The 20,111-nt window shown below is 36.7% G+C and overlaps 1 protein-coding gene across 13 annotated transcripts in view; it reads right to left on the bottom strand.

Moving 5' to 3' along the window:
- The window catches only part of CEP152 (centrosomal protein 152), an 86,608-nt gene extending 67,206 nt beyond the window's left edge, over positions 1–19,402 (bottom strand). For 3 of the 13 annotated variants that reach the window (XM_077127812.1, XM_077127809.1, XM_077127805.1), the window contains exons 1-8: positions 19,141–19,401; positions 13,649–13,742; positions 7,134–7,237; positions 6,848–6,917; positions 6,496–6,765; positions 4,980–5,145; positions 3,632–3,775; positions 2,395–2,534 (exon numbers count right to left, since the gene is read on the bottom strand). In XM_077127812.1, the coding sequence (XP_076983927.1) occupies positions 2,395–2,534; positions 3,632–3,775; positions 4,980–5,145; positions 6,496–6,765; positions 6,848–6,917; positions 7,134–7,237; positions 13,649–13,735 (981 nt within the window). In that variant the 5' untranslated portion in view covers positions 13,736–13,742; positions 19,141–19,401. Of the gene's footprint in view, positions 1–2,394; positions 2,535–3,631; positions 3,795–4,979; positions 5,146–6,495; positions 6,766–6,847; positions 6,918–7,064; positions 7,238–13,648; positions 13,743–18,055; positions 18,639–18,693 lie in introns of those variants that run through there. The other 10 variants (XM_077127817.1, XM_077127808.1, XM_077127810.1 and 7 more) reach the window with 9 other exon arrangements.
- Between the last annotated feature and the right edge of the window lie 709 nt (positions 19,403–20,111).

Consider the following 20,111-nt stretch of genomic DNA (forward strand, 5'->3'; position numbering starts at 1 on the left):
GACAACTTTTTTGTGAAAGACTGATGAAACCTGCCAACAGTTACTTACTAAAAAACAGAAATTGGAAAGCTCTAACTGTACAACTGGGTGATGGGCAGAATAATGGCCCCGCAAAAATGTCTACATCCTAATCACTGGAACCTGTGAATATGTAATGTTACATGGCAAGGGGGAATTAAGGGAGCAGTTGGAATTGAGGTTGCTCATCAGCTGACCTTAACAAAAGGAGAGTATCCTGGATCATTCAGGTGGGCCCAACGTATTCATACGGTCCTTAAATGGAAAAGACTGAGACAGAAAAGTTAGAACCAGAGACTTGACTGGACTTGAAAACAGAAGGGGGCCACAGCCAAAGAATGAGGGCAGCCTCTAGAAGCCAGAAAAGGCAAGAAAATGGATTATTCCTTAGAGCCTCCAGAAAGGAACACAGCCCTAATAACACTGATTTTAGTTCAGTGGGATTTGTATAGGATTTCTGACCTCCAAAACTGTAAGATAATAAACTTGAGTTCTTTTAAGCCACTAAGCTCATGGAAATCTGTTACAGGAGCAATAGAAAAAGTTCCTATCGTCTTTATTTTAATTTTGTATTTAAGCTACTCTATTTTCTTATTAAGTGCTATTTGCAACTTATATTAAGATTATAAAATTACAACTTCTTACCAAAAATAATCTAACTTTCAATCCAATTACTATCAGTTTTTAAGAAATTTGAAATGCTAATAGTGCACATCACATACAAGAATTAAAATTTCAAATGAGAATTATTCTCCATTCTATTCCAGAGATTGCTTTTTATTCCAGTATTGCTTTCACTGCTATAGACATTGATTGAGTCATTTAATCGAATGACATGATGAAGGAAGAGTGGGAGTATGGAGCTATGGGATACTTTAGATACAATATGGATGGGAAGTCCTCTCAAAAAGGTGACATTTTTTAGGTGAGAGCTGAAGGATCCGCTAGACTCTTCCATTGACCAACCTCAGAACTAGCCACAAATCTCACATAAAACTGATCTCATGATTTTATGGCCACTTTCATTTTTAACCTCCCTCCTATAGAAATGGTATTACTCTCTAGAATTACCCACCACCAGGTTTGACTACCAATGCTTTGTAGTTACTTCTAAAAATCAAATGGTTCTCTGTCATTCATCAAAAGAATGTGCCACAACTTTAAAGGAAATTCTAAAAATGCAGGTCAAAATGTTTAAGAAGTGGTCAAATCCAAAAAAAAATGAATAGCTTCTCAATATGACAACTATGAAAGGAGAGGAATTAGGAAATTTAGGTTTTAATGCTTTCACTAACTGGTTTTGTAACCTTGGGCAAATAACCTGACCTCTCCAAGGTTAAATTATTAAAATCTTGAAAACAGAAAAGTGAAATGCCTTAATAATCAAAATTCCAAAAGGATTTTTTACCAAACACCAAAAGCTAATTTGCAAGATCTAGATGAGACAGTGTGAAAAAGGGTCAAAACATTTTTGAAGGATATTAAGGGTTTTTCCTTGCTTTAACAAATTTCAAAATACATCATAAAACTATAGTCATGACAGTAATCGGAGCAAGAATAGATAATTATATAAGAAAAAATATATAGTCTAGGTCAGTTTTGAACAACAATGTTCACCCAACATTTGGTGACCACTTACTACATGCCAGATGCTTGCCTTGGTAGTGGAGCTAAAGACAGGGCAGCCCAGTCTTGCGCTCACGGTATTCTCGGCCTGTTATAACAGATGTGATCATCTGACTTGGGGAGAAAAGAAGGGAAGACTTGGGCGGGGGGGGGAACCTGTGAGCAAGGACTTGTTAATCAAGTATCAGTGTGCCATGGAAAGGTATTCTGGAGAGGCGAGCCGGCACCCACAAGTACATAAAAACAACAGCAGCGTTCCAGGAGAACAGGAGAGGAAGACAAGGAGCAGATGGCCATCACAGGTAAAGCAGGGTCATTGAAAGGCTTTAAGCAAGGGCATGACACTTTCAGAATAGTATTTTAGATACCATTTAGATACATTTAGATATTTCAGATAGCCATAAGAGAAAATTTTTGTACTAGTTAAGAGACTTTGTAATAAGACAGTAAAAGTCTAAATTAAGAACAAGGGGACATAAACAAGGAGACTAAATAGGACTCAGAGGCTGACTGTGTGAAGGAGACCAGAGGAGTTGAGGTCTCCTCCAGATATCCAGTGTAGATGGCCAGGTGGGTGGGAGCTTCTCTCCCCCAAGGGAAGGGAAGGAGAAGCAGGCTTATGATGGAGAAAGACTAAAACTTCTAAGTTCTTCTACATTTAGTTCCACAGTGCCGAAAGTTCCAATAAATAACTAAAATTTTTAGCATAATAAATAACCTTACCACAAATAATCAAAATAAAATATTTACCTGTTCTTCATTGACTTTTAATGCTTGTATTTGGGTTTCTAGTGCCTTTATTTGTGCTTCAAGCTGTATCTCTCTCTCTTTTCCATTCTGAAAGAGTTTCTGTGATTCTCGAAAGCTGAGGGCCAAACCATCCTTTTCATCTAGGGCATTCAAAAAGGTTTATAGAAATAACATACTACTGTAGAGGAACCACAATTGTCACAATCCCTATCACATCTATATCACATAAATATTGCTGAATTAAATTGAATCCAAACAAATTAATTAGCTGATTCAGAGAAAATTAGGTAAAGAAACGATCCAAGAAAAAATGCCTGAGTAGATACCAAAAAAATTTGGGAGAATCAGAACTACGTTCAAAAATCTTACTCTATTCCTTTTGGGATGAAAAGACTTCCTAACAATGATTTCAGCATTTGTTTAATGGAGAAGCTACATACAGGTGACAAACCCCTGCTAATCAAAGAAGGTATATGAGGACTAATTGCCTTATCTTAAATTCTTCCTACATAATTTTCCATAACAACGCGCTGGTTCTTCACTCAAAATAAACTTTATAAGCATTACAGAAAGAGACCTTTTCACTATCATTTAAGTTTGAAATGAACTAGAGTTCAGCACCAAAATTATTCTAAAAATGAAAGTTTAACATTGAACAAAATTATAGGTAAGCAATTATAATTAGAATCTGTATTTACTCTATGTGCATCTTCCAGATATGACAAAATATTCTCTTTGGCATACCTAAAGGAGTTCAGGGTCACTAACTTTTACCTGGATTAAAACTTTACACTAATTTGTAAGCTCAGAAAGTGTTGCATTGCAAACTACAAGTAAGTCACTATGGGAATAAGAATATTTAACTAAGGTAAATTTCATAAAGAATCAACAACTTTTTAGAACAAAAATGACATCAGTAGAGTTAAATAATGCTCACTGATTTTACTAGCCTGAGAAAGAAAAGACAGGGGAACTTAAAAGAAGGGAAAGAAAAAAAAAGAGAAAATGATGTCAAAATAGTATATCCTGGAGGGAAGTAATCTAAGACAAGGAATCAGAAGTCATGGGTTTCATTTTCACTCTGTCTGACTCACATGAGCCCTCTGACCAAACACTTCAATTCTCTAAGCTTTCACATTTAAAAATGAGACAATTGGACAAGATACCTAGATACCTACTTCATAAAATCTAGCTATCTACCTCATAAATGATAGCACCCAACATTCTGTTAACTTACCTTTGATTATCAGAAGCTGGTGATTCAGATATCTAATTTGACGTTCACTTTCATTTAACTTTTCAACTAAATTGTCTAGTTGTCTTTCTTTTGCTTTGTTAAGAACCTTAAGTTGAATAATTTGCATGTTTTCTGCAGAATCTGCTTTGGAATTAAAGATAATCTATTAGATAAAAACATACCAAAATATAAATTTGTGCTCATTTAGGGCAATGTTTTTTTTAACTCATTTAGAGTATTCTGAAATCAAATTAGTGGATTATGACTAGCATTACTTTTTTCAAAAACAAGACAATAAAATAGAATAGAAAATAGTGCATCATGTAGTAAGAATGAGTATTAATAATATTTTGTGTTTGTTTCAGTTAGATGTACTTATTTACATAGATACATTGTATACTGCATCACAATGTAAAAATGTACTTCTTACTGTAGGTCACTGCCAGAAAAATGTAAAAGTCACTGCTTTAGGGTATAACACTGAATCACTATCATTTTGGCCAATTAAAAATAAGCACACTTGGATTTGTAAATCAAGCTTAAACTTTTTGATGTTCATGTTTTCATGTCTTAGAGATACAGTAGGGCCACTTGTGTATGTGTAAGTGAAATATAAAACATGTGCATTCACTCGCTGTCTTTGAAGTAGGAGGTAAAGCATCGCAGTACTGCTGCTTCATGATAATAAATATAAAGGTCTGTCAGCACACATTGAAAGCTCCCATTTTCACAGATTTATCAATTTAATAATCCAGGTGCGATCATTAAAAGCATTTAATATGCAATAGGTAGCACCTTAACTAACTAATCTATATATGAAGGGTTCTCTCATGTATTAAACAAGAAGTGTAGAAGCTCTTCAAGTATTAAACTAGAGTTCACATTTTATTTCATTTATATTCTATGTCAAAAAACTTACTCTTACAATGGAGTGGAAATCTATAACAAATGATACATTTCGGCCTATTAAAACTTCTCAACTTCAGGTAGTTTGCATTTTGAGGTACAAAACAATGCCGCAGATCTTGAAATGTATATATTTACAGGTATTTGAAGGATATTAAACATTATTTATAACTGAAGTATATTCTACTTATCTTAACAAGTAAATGCTCTAGAAACTTACAGGCATTTTGGAGGTACAAACTCAAAATAATGCAATCATTGCACAATGTGACAATTGTATAACTTAGGTAATCTGATGCATGAATCAGAATTTTTATATAGTATATAATGATTATTGATTCATTATCATACCTAGAAAATAATTCTTGAATGGGTCAAATATCCACTCAGTGTTAATAATTCCCCATTTACGTTTTTTATAAAATATAAACTTGACACATACCTTCATTAGCGCCTAAAAACTGTTGTTGCAGTCCTTCAAACGTGTCACTTCCTGCTATCTCTTGGGCTGGTGAGCCATTATTCTGGGCAGAAGATTGATAGGGTTTATATGTCACTTTATATGGTTCCAAAGCTTGACAACTGGGACTTTGTGATGTACTAAATTGCTATTATAAGGTGAGAAACCAACAATTAGGACTTGGCCTTTCCTTCAAAAAATTATCTAAATTAGACATCTTAATTTTATGTTACAGAACTTAATCTGGATACAATCACAAAATTTTATACAAAAATCTTTTGCTTAAACAAAGCACTTACTTTTATTTAACACTGTTAAATGGAAGTCTCCAGAATGCAGTGTATGCACATCTTGATTATCCTTTTATTTGAGCATACAGTGGGGTCAGTTTCATAAATAAATACAAGAAATCCTGTAAGACTATATATAAATATCTTACTAAGAATGATTTATATGATGCTAACACCTTGGGACTGTAAGAATGCACATTCTAGGGCCTCATAGGTAACATATATTCAATAACTGATGTAATTAAAAATATTCTATACAACGGAATTAAGAAAAAATAGTCACCTTAAAAGGATCCAAAAAATCATCCTGTCACTGGGTGACTTAAAACAGCTATGGGCAAACTGAGGTTCTAAGAGAAATTCCAAAGTAGCAACTAACTATTCTCTGAGGTCTTATTTCATTAAACTCTCCCAGAGTAAAGACAAGCTATTTCTTTCCTTCTAACAACTTCACCCTCTCTATTGCTATATCATCATACAAAAGAGACATCAGCTTTGAAGTGTTTGTCCTAAAATTTGCTTTAAGGATAATGAGTAAGAAATGAAGTTCTTCTCATTGAATATACATGAAATATACACGAAAACAGAGTAATGAATTTGGTAAGTAAATTGAGAATAAATGCTATCATCTACATAGAATTACAGCTTTTAAAACTCAATGAGGGGCCACGGTGGCTCAACAGGCAAGAATGCTCGCCTGCCATGCCAGAGGACCCGGGTTCGATTCCTGGTGCTTGCCCATGTAAAAAAAAAAAAAAACTCAATGAAGAGGGCAGTGAGACGGTGGCTCAGTGGTAGAATTCTTGCCTACCATGCCAGAGACCCGGGTTCAATTCCCGGTGCCTGGCCATGCCAAAATAAAAACTCTATGAGGGCATCCCAACATACCTTCTCAATGAAACATAGTAAAGTTATAGAAGTCATTGGTAGGCGTATAGAAGGGTGGTTATTCTTTGCTAGACTGAAAATAAATTTTAATGTTTGATTAACTGTTTCCATAGAGCCTCTACTTTAAACTTCTGACTTAAGATCATAAACAGAAAATAGCATGACTAATTCAGCATGGGCCTGAATAAATCACTCAGAAATTTCTGTAATTAAAATAAAATATCTCACCGTTGAACGCAATGCATATTTCTTACACAAATATATATGTACATGCATGTACATACATATACAAATTCTTAAAAGCCAAGTTTTGACAATACCTGAAAATGGTTCCTTTGAGGATTAATTACATTGGTTGGGTGGTTATTAAATTCCTGCTTCTGACTACTGGTATATGGCCTAAAATTTTCAGGAAGTTGATATAGATCAGTCTGTTCATATTTACTTGGAGGGCTATAACCACTTCCACCTTCATCTCCATCTTCATCAGGATGGTACCCAGGATACTGGCCTTCATTTTTACTTTGATTCTCTTCCCAACCATTGCCACATTTCTCTCCAACGTATAAATCCCGAATCCCATTATAGTCCTGTTAGATAAAAAGAGTAAAAAAAAAAAGCACTAAGATCTACCCCACCCTCATCAAAGCCATCATCACACCAGATACTTACCCTTCTATTTTGAGATTTAGGTAGCACTTGCTTATTCCAGTTCATCTCCAATTCCTGAGAATGATGTGCTCTTGAGAAAAAACAACACTTTAAATTTAGAGCCTATCATTTGTTTGGACATAGATAACACAAAGAATTTTAACATGCTTTCCCTCCAACCTTCACCCCAAATTTTAAGAATTCATCTACGATTTTCTAGGGGCTATATCATCATTACCTGCAGAGCATCAAAACAAAGAGATTTATAGAATTATAAATGCAAGTGAAAGTGACTTCAGGTCCTTACTCTCCCTCCGTGCCATCCTCACTGCAGTCAGAGTAGTGGAGCTCAGGGGAGGAGAGGTCATCGTCCAGCATGTCATGAGGAAGGTCGGTGAGTAACTGCTGCAGCTGAGACAGAAGAGTCTGCATCAATATCACACACAAGATACCAAACCAAAGCTGCCTTTAGAAGAATCTTTTAAAAAACAAAAAAAACCTTTCACTGTAGAAGCCAAAGAAATGCCTCATTTCTCCATTTAATAAAGTTAATACATTTCAGATGAATTATGTTCTCCAATTCACTTGAGCACGGGATATAGAATATCAGGATTTATACTAGCAAGTTTACTTTTTCCTACAAAGGTCATACATGTAAATACACATACACTACAATATAACTGAAAAACTTCTTTATGGAAACAAAATACATCATAATAATGGTGCAATTACAGTATTATGTTATTGCAGGGCAGATTTGAGCCTCAGAATCCTGTTCTGCAGTAATCAGACCTTGGGACCTGACAATCAGACATGCCCCAGGGAACCCCAGTCACCAGCTGTACTTCATCCAGGTGGTGAGACTAGCAGCAGCAGCAGGTGGCCTAGAAGCCCTTAAAAGCTCTGATAATGTGATAGAAACCCCCTAGGGAGTGACTAATTAGTAGGTAGCCATCTAATTCCAGTGATGAAAAGATACACAATACGCTGCTCTTTAAAATATTTGAGTAACAGGAGAATTGGAATATTCCATTTTCTATAGATAGCATTATCAAAAGCATATAAAAACTGAAAAGCATTTGACTTAGGTCTCCAATTTTTTTTAGAGAAATAGAACAATCACATGTTGAGCCCATATATAAATTAGATTCTGCCTATGTAAATTAGATACATAACAGAATAAATTCATTTAAGTTTCAAAGAAAAGAAGAGAGATGAATGATCATCTAATTCGTTGAATTTCAATATCTATCTGCAAATGTCTTCAAATTCCAATATACAATATAAAGTGTCTTAAAATTTGTAACAGAATCAGAGGATTCAAATACTATGTTACTGAATAGCTAGTGGTTTTTTTCTTGAAGAAATTAAGTACCGGTTTATAACAGGCTCAATGAGTCTCTGCAAACTACATAAATCAATCCCATAATATTATGAAATACGTTAATTTTAAAGACATTAGAGTAATGTCTTTAACCTACGTAGAAAAAAAATGAGGTTCCCCTTAGTCTCTGGCAGCTTTGGTTTCTCTCCGCCCGCCCCCCTTAACTTTCTCTGCCATGAGTACAAAAGAAATGCAGTGTAACTATAAAACATATACGGGTATTATTTTTATAATCAGAAAAATGTTCTTAAACTAAACATACATGACAAAAGTGAAAGAAAAACATTCTAAGAAAGGTCTGAAAGGAATGCTCCAAAGTAATGTTAACTAACTTTTGGCAAAGTAAAATTTGGGAGTGGCAGTAGGATATGTGAGGTTGGGGGAGGGATACCTCTTCACTCCCAAATATATTTGCGACATACACTAGATGATTTTCTCAATCCATTTAGTTCTCGCTAAAATATTTTACAATGACCCTTGTTTAACTCAAGTTTTAACAACTGAGACTTTGATTTATTGCTCAACTGCTCATGCGAGGGTAGTTGAAAGATGATTTTAAAATTAGCCTATCAGAGTTGACTCAGAGATATAAAGTATAAGAAACAGAAAAGAAACAACAATAACAACAAAACAAAATACATCAATATACTGTATTAATTGGCTCAAGTGAAAGTTAGCAAACCAATTCTACAAAACATAAAATTTACTAGGGGAAGAAAAATTCACATTGAAGAGGTCTTTCAAAAGTAGTCCAACCAGTTTGGTGGATAATTATGCATCATCACTTGAAGAAAAAAAGACTACCCTCCCTTGTTACACAGGAAAAAATAACAATAGAATAAATCCTGTATACTTACATCAAGTAAAGACTCCTGTACAGAGAGAATATTTTCTTCTAAACCTTCAGTGAGGTTCAGGTACATAGCCTCATAATTCAGAGGAACCCTGACAGCGACATCTGAACTGTGCATTTTCCCCTCCTCACAAGGATAGGAAGTTACACAATAGATAAGCAGTTATTGTAGCTTTCTTTGTGACAGTACAAAATGAACAAAACTGGCACCCCATGGAGGAAAATCAATTTGAGCATAAGTAATCAACTAATCCTTGCTTATGGATCAGGAGGTAAACTTAACCAGAAAAATTATCCCTGTAGTATTTTGAGTTATAAGATGGTTTACATAGATACTAACAATTTTAAAGTTTCATTAACCTCACTCAAAAAAATTTCTCGGTCAAGTTCTTGGGCATAGCTGGGTCTGGTTCTTTGGTGTCTGTAACTTCTAGGGCAGAGAGCAGCCAACTGAGGTGAAGCGCTTCTCCTAAGGCCATTTAGGAATAAGATCCCACCCCCAAGGTTTCCACAGCCCAGGATCAAAGTGGGCCTTCCCCATATTCGCTGCCAGACAAGCTTTCAGTCACTGAACCTGGTATCACAATGCACAGAATTACCACACCAACTTATGCGTGTTACCAAGCAGGGAATTTAGAGACTATACATTTGTCTCATTAAAGATCCGTCCAAATTCCAAATGCAGACTTAAGAACAAAAATAGCGGCATTTATAAATGACAGGATCTAATATCATTCATTAATTCCAAATTCATCAGACTGCTTTTTGGTTGCATGTAGCAATCTTCACAGTGGGATATTACTGGATATCAACTGAATTAAATAATTTAAGAGACCGATTCTCTAGAAAAAAGGTAATTTGCATTGGTAAAGTTAATGAAATGCCTTCTGAGCCATTCTATAAACTTCTCTCCTTTTACTACTTCATGTTTCTTTGCCTCAAAAGAAAGGAAAAAGCATTTTTCCCAAAGAAATTCGTCAACAAAATAATGTGCAACATCCAAAAAAGCCCATGTTTAGGGAAGAATGGGAAACAGAGAGCATGTAAACCTTTTGTAAAGATTTTCTACTTAACTAATCAGACTGTCTTCAGGGCCTATAATCCAAATGTTAATGAAAAAAAGTCTCAAATTACAAACCACATAACAATACCTCTTCTCCCAAGAGAAAAACAGCAAATGGAATAACCAACAGTCATACTCTATTTGAACAGGTTACCTTGTAAGTATATTGAAATGATTCTGGCTATTTTAAAGTAGAATTATTTTTAAATGATTTTATGTACACTTATTAAACAGACTCTTTATTTTAACCTAAGAACAAGTTATAAACATATTTGAAAAAGCCCAAATAGAATTGATAAAAAGGGCCAAAATAACTTGGCAGTTTTAGTTTATGTTATGTTCAGAATTTTTAAAATATATATAAAATAAAATTCCACTTCACTAATTAAATTTCAGTGTTTTCTTAGTAGGGAAGAGCTGTCTAGGTTGTCACATATCTGGAAAATATGGCAACATTTTATTAGATAAATATCAGCTGAATTAGAGGTGGCACATAATATAAATTTTGGCTTAGAAGGACATTAGAGCTCATCAAATTTAACCCACTCTATGTAATGGTGAACAAACCAAGGCACAGAGAAGGTAAGGAACGTACCCATGAAAAGCCAGCAAGTCAGAGCCTGAACCTGAATCTGTCTTCTACATGACATTTAGCCAGTCACTGGAAGATACTTATCTGCTCTTATACAATCAAACTGCAGTTCTGCCAATGTTTAATGTTTTTGTCAATTGTGACAGCCCCTGGAAAATGCCTACTTATTATAGGAAGATCTCACAATCTAAAGGCACAATCTAAATAATTGATAAGAAATTTTTAAAGAAAAATGTTGGAAAAATATAGCATGAATACATAACCATCTGTTTCTTTGATTTTGGGGGGGACTGATAAGAAAATTCCACTAAATAAGTCAAATAATTCAAAATGTAAACAAATACCAGCTTTACAACTCCCTCTAGTGGGGACAAAATATCAAAATGTTTCCACAAGTACATCAAACAAGGAGATAAAAAAGTGGAAGAAAGGCTATGCAATAGAAAGCTTACCTCTAAAATACATATGATTCCAAGCTCCACAGAGTTTTATAATTCTATTAGAGAAGTACCAATTAAAAAAAAATCAGTATTGTCAAGTGCATCTGTCTGCCATCTGTAATTACATCTCTCTACTCAAGATCATTTTCCAGGTCTCAAATACGTCATCACTAAATGAATAATTATCAGTAAGTATTATCTTGATAGCACAGATTACTAATTGCTTCTTCCCAGAACCACTAACTCCAAAATAGATGAAAAAATAAACACATTTACTATCTATAATCAAGCAATAACAACAGAGATACTTCTGATGACAGGCAGAGAGCAAATATATACTCCAGAAGTCTATGAGATCACAAATGACAATCTACTGTAAGCTGTGGCTTTACCAATAACTCAGAAGCTTACAACAACCATTCCTTTGACAAAAATCCGTATCTCTACAAAACCCTATGAAAGCACGAAGTATTATGATTAGGAAAAGAGTATTTTGCAAAATCACATTGTTATATTATGAACAAGATAATAAAGGAGGCTTTTAATTTGTCTTCTATGGAACACCTTTATAAGTAAAAGCTTGCTTAGAATAGTTTGAATGAAGTCTATTTAGTAGCAAGAAAGAAAAACTGTATCAGCATCTTCCAAATGGCACAGCAAGTAAGCGAAACACTCCAATCAGCTATGAGGACTATGAGTAACACGTGACAATTAATCGATACGAATATGAACTGATACGCTGACACATCTCCATAGTATCCTCACCCTCGCTCACCTGCACCCTCATCAGCTCTGGTGACTGTGTACCAGACAGAGTCTCAGTTCAAACACTGGGTCAGCTATGCCTTGGCCCACAGTGGTCAAACTTTTACCAATATACCATTAAGAGTTGCCGCAATTGAGAAGTTATTTTGGTGCCTTCCTTGAAGGTTTTGTCAAAATCTGGATCTGTTCCTGGTGATCTGTGGCTCTGAGATTCCACTAGACTTAAACATGCTCTGATTACTGAATCATTTATTTACTAAATTCTTTCTTTTCCTGAAGGTTAGGTAAAATTTCTCCACTTGGCTTTAATTGTAAATAATGGAAGGCATAGAAATAGAAAAGGCAAGATGATAATTGGAGGGCTATGATTTAGAATGGCATGGAGGTTGGAATTTGACTACAGTTTATTCACTGAATTGTGGGCAAATTTGGACAAAATTCCTGCTGACCCCCAAAGTACCAAAATTGAGCACATCTTAGTAAACATATTATTTTAGCAACTGTTCATTCATACTTGAAAGTCAAAATCAGGATTATCCTGCCTTGCAGAGAAAAAGGTCTCACAAATTCTTAGCAGGGGAGACTATGAATCAGACTTGATGTTCTTACTCAGCCCTATAGCACATTTGGGGGTACAGAATACAAGTATTCTATATTAGCAAATTCGATACAAAATTACTCACTAATCAAAGAATGCAATATGCATTAAAATACTGCTAACAGTTATAGTCTTGCTGCAATCTCAAAGCTACCAACCAGGCAGGAAGGAAAAGGCCATTCTTTTCTTTAAGCTCTATGAACAGTTCTGCTAGAGTGGGGAAGGAAAACTGAGGAGACTGAAAAGGCTTCTGGACATGCAAGCACTCTTAGTATGATGAGCCAATTCATTATTTTAACGTGCAGTAACAAAGCTGAATTTTTACAAATAATTCTGATTTTTATTTGTGAAAATCTGAAATGTCGTCGCCGCTCATCCCAGTTCTTCCCTTGCAGAAATTTTTTTTTAAAGTATAAACATTTCTTACTAACATGAGGTTTCTTAGGAATAATTATTACGTAAGAGGTAAATTAGCTATATATTCTTTCCTTCCATGTTAGAAACACTCATTCTCGGATATTTCACCTTTGAAAAGAACTCCTTTTACTCTGGAAATTTTCCAGCCCGACACAGACTGTACCAAAGAAGTAATCCCAATGGCCATGTTCAGACTTATCTAGAATTAATCAACTTAACTTCTTAACTAATACTTAACTAATACTCCCTTAAAATTTTTTTGCACACAAATATACCTGGCAGTAGGTGCTCTCCAATACCCTATGCATCTCTATAACATCTTTCCCACTGGAAAATCACCAGTCAGGTTCCTATTGTATTTTATACTTAAACTGATTGTCTCAAGAATCCCTAGATCCCAACAACTATGCAAAACTTTCAGGGTCATGAAAAATCTCACGCTACAAAGTAACAGAAAATGCTCATCTCCACCCTTGCCACAGCGGTTGTCATAAGAACCCTGCTAACAACAGGAAACCTCCTCTCTAAGCCTAGGGTCACAAATGCACGTGTCCGCAGGGGCCTGGGAGAGAACTTGCGTGAATGGGACAGGAGGGTCTTGGTGCATAGGCCCGTGTAGGTGAGAAGTGGGGACTCTGGCCAACCAGGAAGCGAGAGCACCTGCTCAGCATCAGCTGGTGGGCTGTCATGTACAAATCTGGGCAACTTACCTCTTTCTCCCTTTCATAATCTTCTTTGTCATATTCTTCATCTTCATTTGGTGTCTGCAGAGCCACACTGCCAAAGTCTAATGACATGGTCCTCCTGCAGGAAGGGGGAGATGTTGGGTTTCTAAATATCCCATAAAACTTCACATACACAAAGTCAAAAGACAACAGGCTGGGATAAAATATGTGTAACTCAGGTATGACAAACAGTTACTACTCCAAATATAAAGAGAAGTCTTAAAACTTAATTGTGATTCACAGAAAAGAAAATAGCTGCTATGACAGTAATTCATAGAAAAGAAAAAGGCAAATAGCTAATAAACCTATGAAAAGACACCTCTAGTGAGCTGGAAAGTATAACTTAATAGGAAAATTTTTGTCCATGTAAAAAGATAATGTTAAATGAACAAAATGTCAAATGTCATACATTAAATATTGCACAGGTAGTCTCATCTACATTGTGCTTCAACCTTTGACTCTCACAAGTCAAATTTCATGCTGGATGAAAAGGGACTCCCTAAATCCTGGATTAATGATTGCTACCCAGAATCCACTTATGAAGGTAAATTCCATTAAAGCACACGACTCCATAAAGCACACAACAAAAATCTAAGTGTTAAATGACCCACTCTCAAGCTCGATAAAATCGGGTTCTGGCAAAATACTCAGGAAAAACAGAACTCAAGGCTGTGAAGCTATACCCATGTGGAGTTCCAGTTCCAAAAGCAACAGCAAAAATTCCCTGGGGAACAGAAACTGCTGGGGCAGAAGCAATAGCAGGAGATGGGTTTTCAACTACTTATGGTCAAAAGGCTGATGATGATTTGAATCATACTTAGGAATCCTGACACTACAAACGCACTCCCCAGAATTTCAAAGCCTGAACAATCCTGACATGAAGTAGGCAGGCATCACCAGTTACTTGGCCTAATATTGCCCTGCATTCAGTTCACTATTCTTCATACCGATGAAATGCCCTTTGATGTGAGCCTGAGTCACAAGTCTTTCACTACACTTTCAGACTAAAATATCATTAAAATTTGAAGTGAAATAAGCACAGTCCCAGCACTCCAAATGCACTTTACCATAAAGAACTTAGCTTCCTTGGGTTAACAGTTAAGAACTACAACCTCAAACGTTTATGTAAGCAGACTGAGTTCTACAGCATAAGATACTCCATTTCTTCAAAGGTGCCCTTTATTTTATTATGCAGGTCTGTTTGCATCACTAAGAAAAAAAATGACATCGTCAATTTTAAGATATGGCCAGATTTTGTAGATGTTAAACTGTGAAAGAAAATACAAACTTTAGAATAGATTAATATGGTATTACAGACTGACCCAACCATGAATCTCAGTGTGAATACTTCCGTAGTAAGGTGTTGTAGTTGCTGCTGTTCCAAGGACTGAATATGTTTCTCGGCCACGCTTTAATTTGCAGCCCACTTTCTGATCCCGCCCTTCTGGTCCCTGACCTTGCCCAACCCTTCTCCTTCAACTCCTATCAACTCAAACTCCTCACATCAACTTATACCCTTCCAGCTTCCGCTTCCTAAACCAAACCTGCTCCTTTATTTTCTTGTGCCAGGAATAAAGAATAAGTATACTCCTCTACCTAAAAGCAAAATTTATAAATTTGAGGAAACTAAATCCTTGTCTCCACCCAGCAGCTGCAAGAACTCTCTTGTACACCCACCATAAGATGACACTCTGAATACAGAAAAAAGTCCTTAATAAAGGTGAAATGTGCCATATACACAATGGTGAAGGAAAGGAAAATGCACAATCTCATGCCTCTAACATTTTTCCTCCACTGCAAGTAGACATCAAGCCTACAGAATCTACAGAAAAAGACAGTGTTAGCCCCATTTAAATCCTTTTTCCTTAAAAGAATGAGATTAAACTGGAGCTTAAGACATCCTTGATTTCTCTAGGCAGAAATCCTCTTTGTTGCCTCTGAATTCTTGCAGTATTCTCAACCTTTTCTGCATTTAACTATAAACAAAAGATAGTACAGCTTGGGTGGGCCACGGTGGTTCTGTGGCAGAGTTCTTGCCTGCCAGGCCCGAGACCCGGGTTCGATTCCTGGTGCCTGACCATGTAAATTTTTTTTTTATTAAAAAAAAAAGACAGTATGGCATTTGGGTTAAGTTCTCCTCTATTACGTAAAAGTGTTTTTTTTTTTCAGTCTTTCATTAACCCTGCCATCAAATGATAATAAATAGCATAAAGGAGCATTAAGATTTATAAGAGCCCATGCTAAATACAGCTACTTTAAAGAGCTACTTTTTCTCAGACAGAGAATAATGAATTCCAAAAGGTGCTTCTGTATTTAAGTGAAGAGAATATAAAATCTAAAGGATATATATTTTTATAATTGACATTTTAAATCCAAAATCACAAAAGAAGAAACCTGAAATATCTGAAAAAATCAAAATCTCCCCCACTGGGGAAGAAAAGGTACAGACAAGTTTTCTTTCTGAAGGGTATAAACTATGAGAGACCTTACAGAAACTATTTTAAGCTAAAGGGAAATGTGATAAACTTAATTGCGGTTTTAAAAAATTAGACTGAAAAGGAAATTAGTATTTTAACTTTAATTTAAAATAAAGGTTACTGTTTTTTTTTTTTAATTTCAATCGCCACTAATTACCACACCACTGTTATGAGAGACTTTACGACAATATTCAGAACAATAACAAAGAGGGCTTTAAAAAAATAATAAGTTTAGTAAGATAGTAAATCCAGAAGCCCCAAATGAAAAACTTTATGGAACCCTAACCACAAAAAATAAAATTTCTATGTGGGAAAAGATGTCATTAGCAACTCAAATATTCTCTGTGGCAAAATATATCAAAAGTCAAAAGATAAAATAACAATAATTCATGGGGAAAAACATTAGTAAAACATGACAAAGTTCTAAATACAAAGAATTCTTACAAAGATATGAGAAAAAAACAGTCCATTTAATAATGGACAACTGACACGGCCAACCATTAAAACAATGTAAAAGCTCAATTAACGTGAAAAGAAGCTTAAGCTAGTGAAGCATTCAAAGTGCTCATTTAAACAATGAAATATGATTTTCAATCACCAAATTGAAAAAAAAAGATAACACCTCATTGTGGCTATTTTGTCTGAAATATCCCCTCATGCTTTTGCTGTTGAACAGTATGAACTGCTAACACCTTCTTGAAAGCCATTCAATATTAATATATTGAAAATGAACAACTGCCCTAGTAATACCAATTTTCAGTAAATTTGGAGATTCTATGCTGCTAGTTAAAATAATGAAATAAATCTATATTTGTTGCCACAAATGACCATAAAAAATCAAGAAGCAGAATAAATGTACAGTCTGCTTTTGTTTTTTCCCTAAACAGCAGGCTAGTAAGGGTTTTTTCCCTGGTGGATAACTTTTCTGAACCCATTAACAAAACTGTAAAAAAATTATGTCTCTTGGGTGCACAGGTAGTTCAGTGGTTAGAATGCCCGCCTTCCATGCAGGAGACCCAGGATCGATTCCCCGACCATGCAACCAAAAAAAAAAAAAAAAAAATTATGTCTCTTTTTTTCACACTCAGATCAGACAGTGCTGATCCAGTACTCATTTTGTTGTCCCTAGTTATGTTATTTTTGGAAGACCTATAGGTATTTAGTTGGACAGAATACTAAAAAAGCAAAAGCAGCATTTTTTTTGCCTCATCTAATGCCTATACGTGACCCTGAGAGCAGAATTGAAATATATCTCTCCCTCTTTCCTTGTACATGGTAGGCACACGCAAATATTTGTTGAATATGATAGATGCTTACTCTATAGGGATTATTTTAATAAAATTTTACGAACCCCCTACTGTGTGCCAGGTTATACCCTAGATGCATTTAAGGCATGGTTCCAGCCATGGGGAACTTACAATCGTTTAAGGAAATAATGATATAAACTAACAGTTACAACAGTACATTGTAATAAATTCTGTGTTTTGTGTAGTAAAGCAAAATTATCTTTGCCTATGAAGTAAGGAAAGCTGAGAGAGGACAGAAAGAAGAGACTTAAGATGAGAAAAATATCTTAAAGGACATAATATGGCTGTAAGTAACTAAAAAATGAGGCATGCATTCAGACAACCTGGGTTAATTCTGGCTCTTCTAATTACCAGCAGTGCAAACTTAGAGCAAACTGTTTTCATTTTCTCATTAACAAAAAAGGAGTGAAAAATAGTACCTGCCTCAAAGATTGATTATGAGGATTGACGATATAATGCATATAAATTGCATAGCACTAGATGCCAAGCAATATATTTACTTTTGGTATTACTATGACAAAATTGGTGAATAGGGGTCTGCCAGTTACATAAGAGGTTAAAGAACATTCAGTATATCTTGAGTATATCTTGAGAAAAAAAAATCTTACTTCAAATAATGCAACTTTCTTTCAGATGAAAATGCTATCCCCTCCAAGATGCCTTCCCGAATCCTGTCACCCCAAGGAATTAGTCACTCCTTGGTCCCTCCAGGCTATACTCGTATACTCTTCTTATGACATCAACTGCAGCCTATCTTATTCACCTACCCAATGAGCACATATAAATTGTCACACATTGTGGAGGAAATGGAGAAATTCAGCTTAACTCAGCATCAGGCTGGTGTCTTAAAGACAGAAAAAGTTATTGTAAGAAGTGCCCTAGGAGTTGGGAAATTATACTTAGTTACATGGAAAATTCCCTTCTAAAATGTAAATTTCCAGAGCGCACTAGCCTGTTTTTCAGACTTGCAATACCAGATTTAGAAGGCTATTCATTCATTCATTCAACAATTATTCACCAACCAACAAATGTCAGAAACTGTTCAAGGCTACAAAGTTTAGCAGAGCACGGTGGAAAGAAGAAAATTTAAAGACAACAGACAAACCAATGATGGCATTATCCTGTGATCAGTGCTGATGATACTGACTTGTACAAATCGATTCAGGGTGCCCACGGATGGACTGTGTGATACAGGCACACAGTAGGTATCCACAGGCTGAGCGAATGCATAAATGAAAGGCCTTACCAAGGAACTCAGTTTAGCGTCAACCGCGGCCAAACAGTAGGTACCGCGAGGCTGAAGCTGCACGGAGCCAGAGATGCCTGGGGCAGCTGCCTTGGGGTGCCAGCGTAACAGGCACTCGTTCAACACACGTGTACACGGCACCCACTGTGAGCCAGGCACGGCTCCAGGGTGACCACGGCGGGGTCCCCAGAGTCTCGGGGCGACCCAGCAGGCTGGCGGAGGAAAGGAGGGCTCCCGAGACGTCACTTCTAAATAGGATCTTGAGGAACGAAGAGGTCTCGATGACATTTCAAAGCCAGAAGCCGAGCCCTGCATCCCACGGCCAGTTAACCTCTGTGGGATTTGGGGAGGAGGCGGATCAGCTCTCTCGGAAGCCTCGGCCAAGATCCCGACGATCCGCACCTCTCTAAGCCCAGTCCCAAGCCCAGCAGAAAAAACGAAACTCACCGGAGACCACAGACGCTGTCACGGCGGGGAAACCCTAGCCCCGGCTAAAGACCAGTCTCTAGCAAACCCCCTTATCCCGGCTCAAATCCTCTTGTTCCTTCCTAGTGACAACCGAACACGCGGAGCCCTGAGGCCCTTGAGGAGCAGCCACCTCTTTCAATCGCTGGCTAGCTTTCCTGGTGGGCGGGGCCATGATGGCTCGGGGGCGGGGCGAGGAGGCGGAAGTATCCGCCTTCCTCAAGTTTGGTTGAGAAGTCCGCCCGCAGTTGCAAATGCCCGGCTGTTTGAAAGCGGGCGCCAGAGGTGGCGGGAAACTCCTCCTCTGCGCCCATTGGTGTATTTGTGAGCCAATTACCAAAGGATTTTCCCTGGAGGGGGCGGGCTCATTGGTTGCCTGGAGACTCTCAGGTGCCTCTCCTCTTACCTTTGGAGAGCACGCGTCTCTGAACCGCCCCAGCCCCTTCTTCACCCACCACCTGGTTCAGAAGATTGGAGCGGTGACTGGTGCCCTCCTTGCTTTCACTCCTGAACACCAGTTCTGGACTGCAACCCACAGAATTCCTCGTTTCCCCATGGAACTCTTAACGTTGGAGGTTTTTGCGTTTGCCCTAAACAGCCTTAGATACTATTTTGCTTTCTCCTCTTGCTTATTAAGTACCCTCTTGTTTTAACTGTATTTTTTAAATTGATGGGATGGCATGTTTTCCCATATATTTATTTACTACTTGAATTTCCTTGGGTGTGAATGTTCTTGTCACTTAGGTATATGTTAACCTGTCCTTTAAGAGAGCCCCATTCATTCTGCAGCAAAGCACGTTGGAGTATCTACCTTCTATGGTTTAAAAGGGTTCTTGGGAATATCAGTGAATTGGTCGCAGCGGATTCACACATCCTTTCAACCCCTTCCCACGTATTTAATATGGAGTAAAATGGTTGGTCACAGCTTTTCATATTCTGATTAGTTTTCCTTT

The sequence above is a fragment of the Tamandua tetradactyla genome, chromosome 14 (assembly GCF_023851605.1).
Source record: "Tamandua tetradactyla isolate mTamTet1 chromosome 14, mTamTet1.pri, whole genome shotgun sequence".
Lineage (NCBI taxonomy): Eukaryota > Metazoa > Chordata > Mammalia > Pilosa > Myrmecophagidae > Tamandua > Tamandua tetradactyla.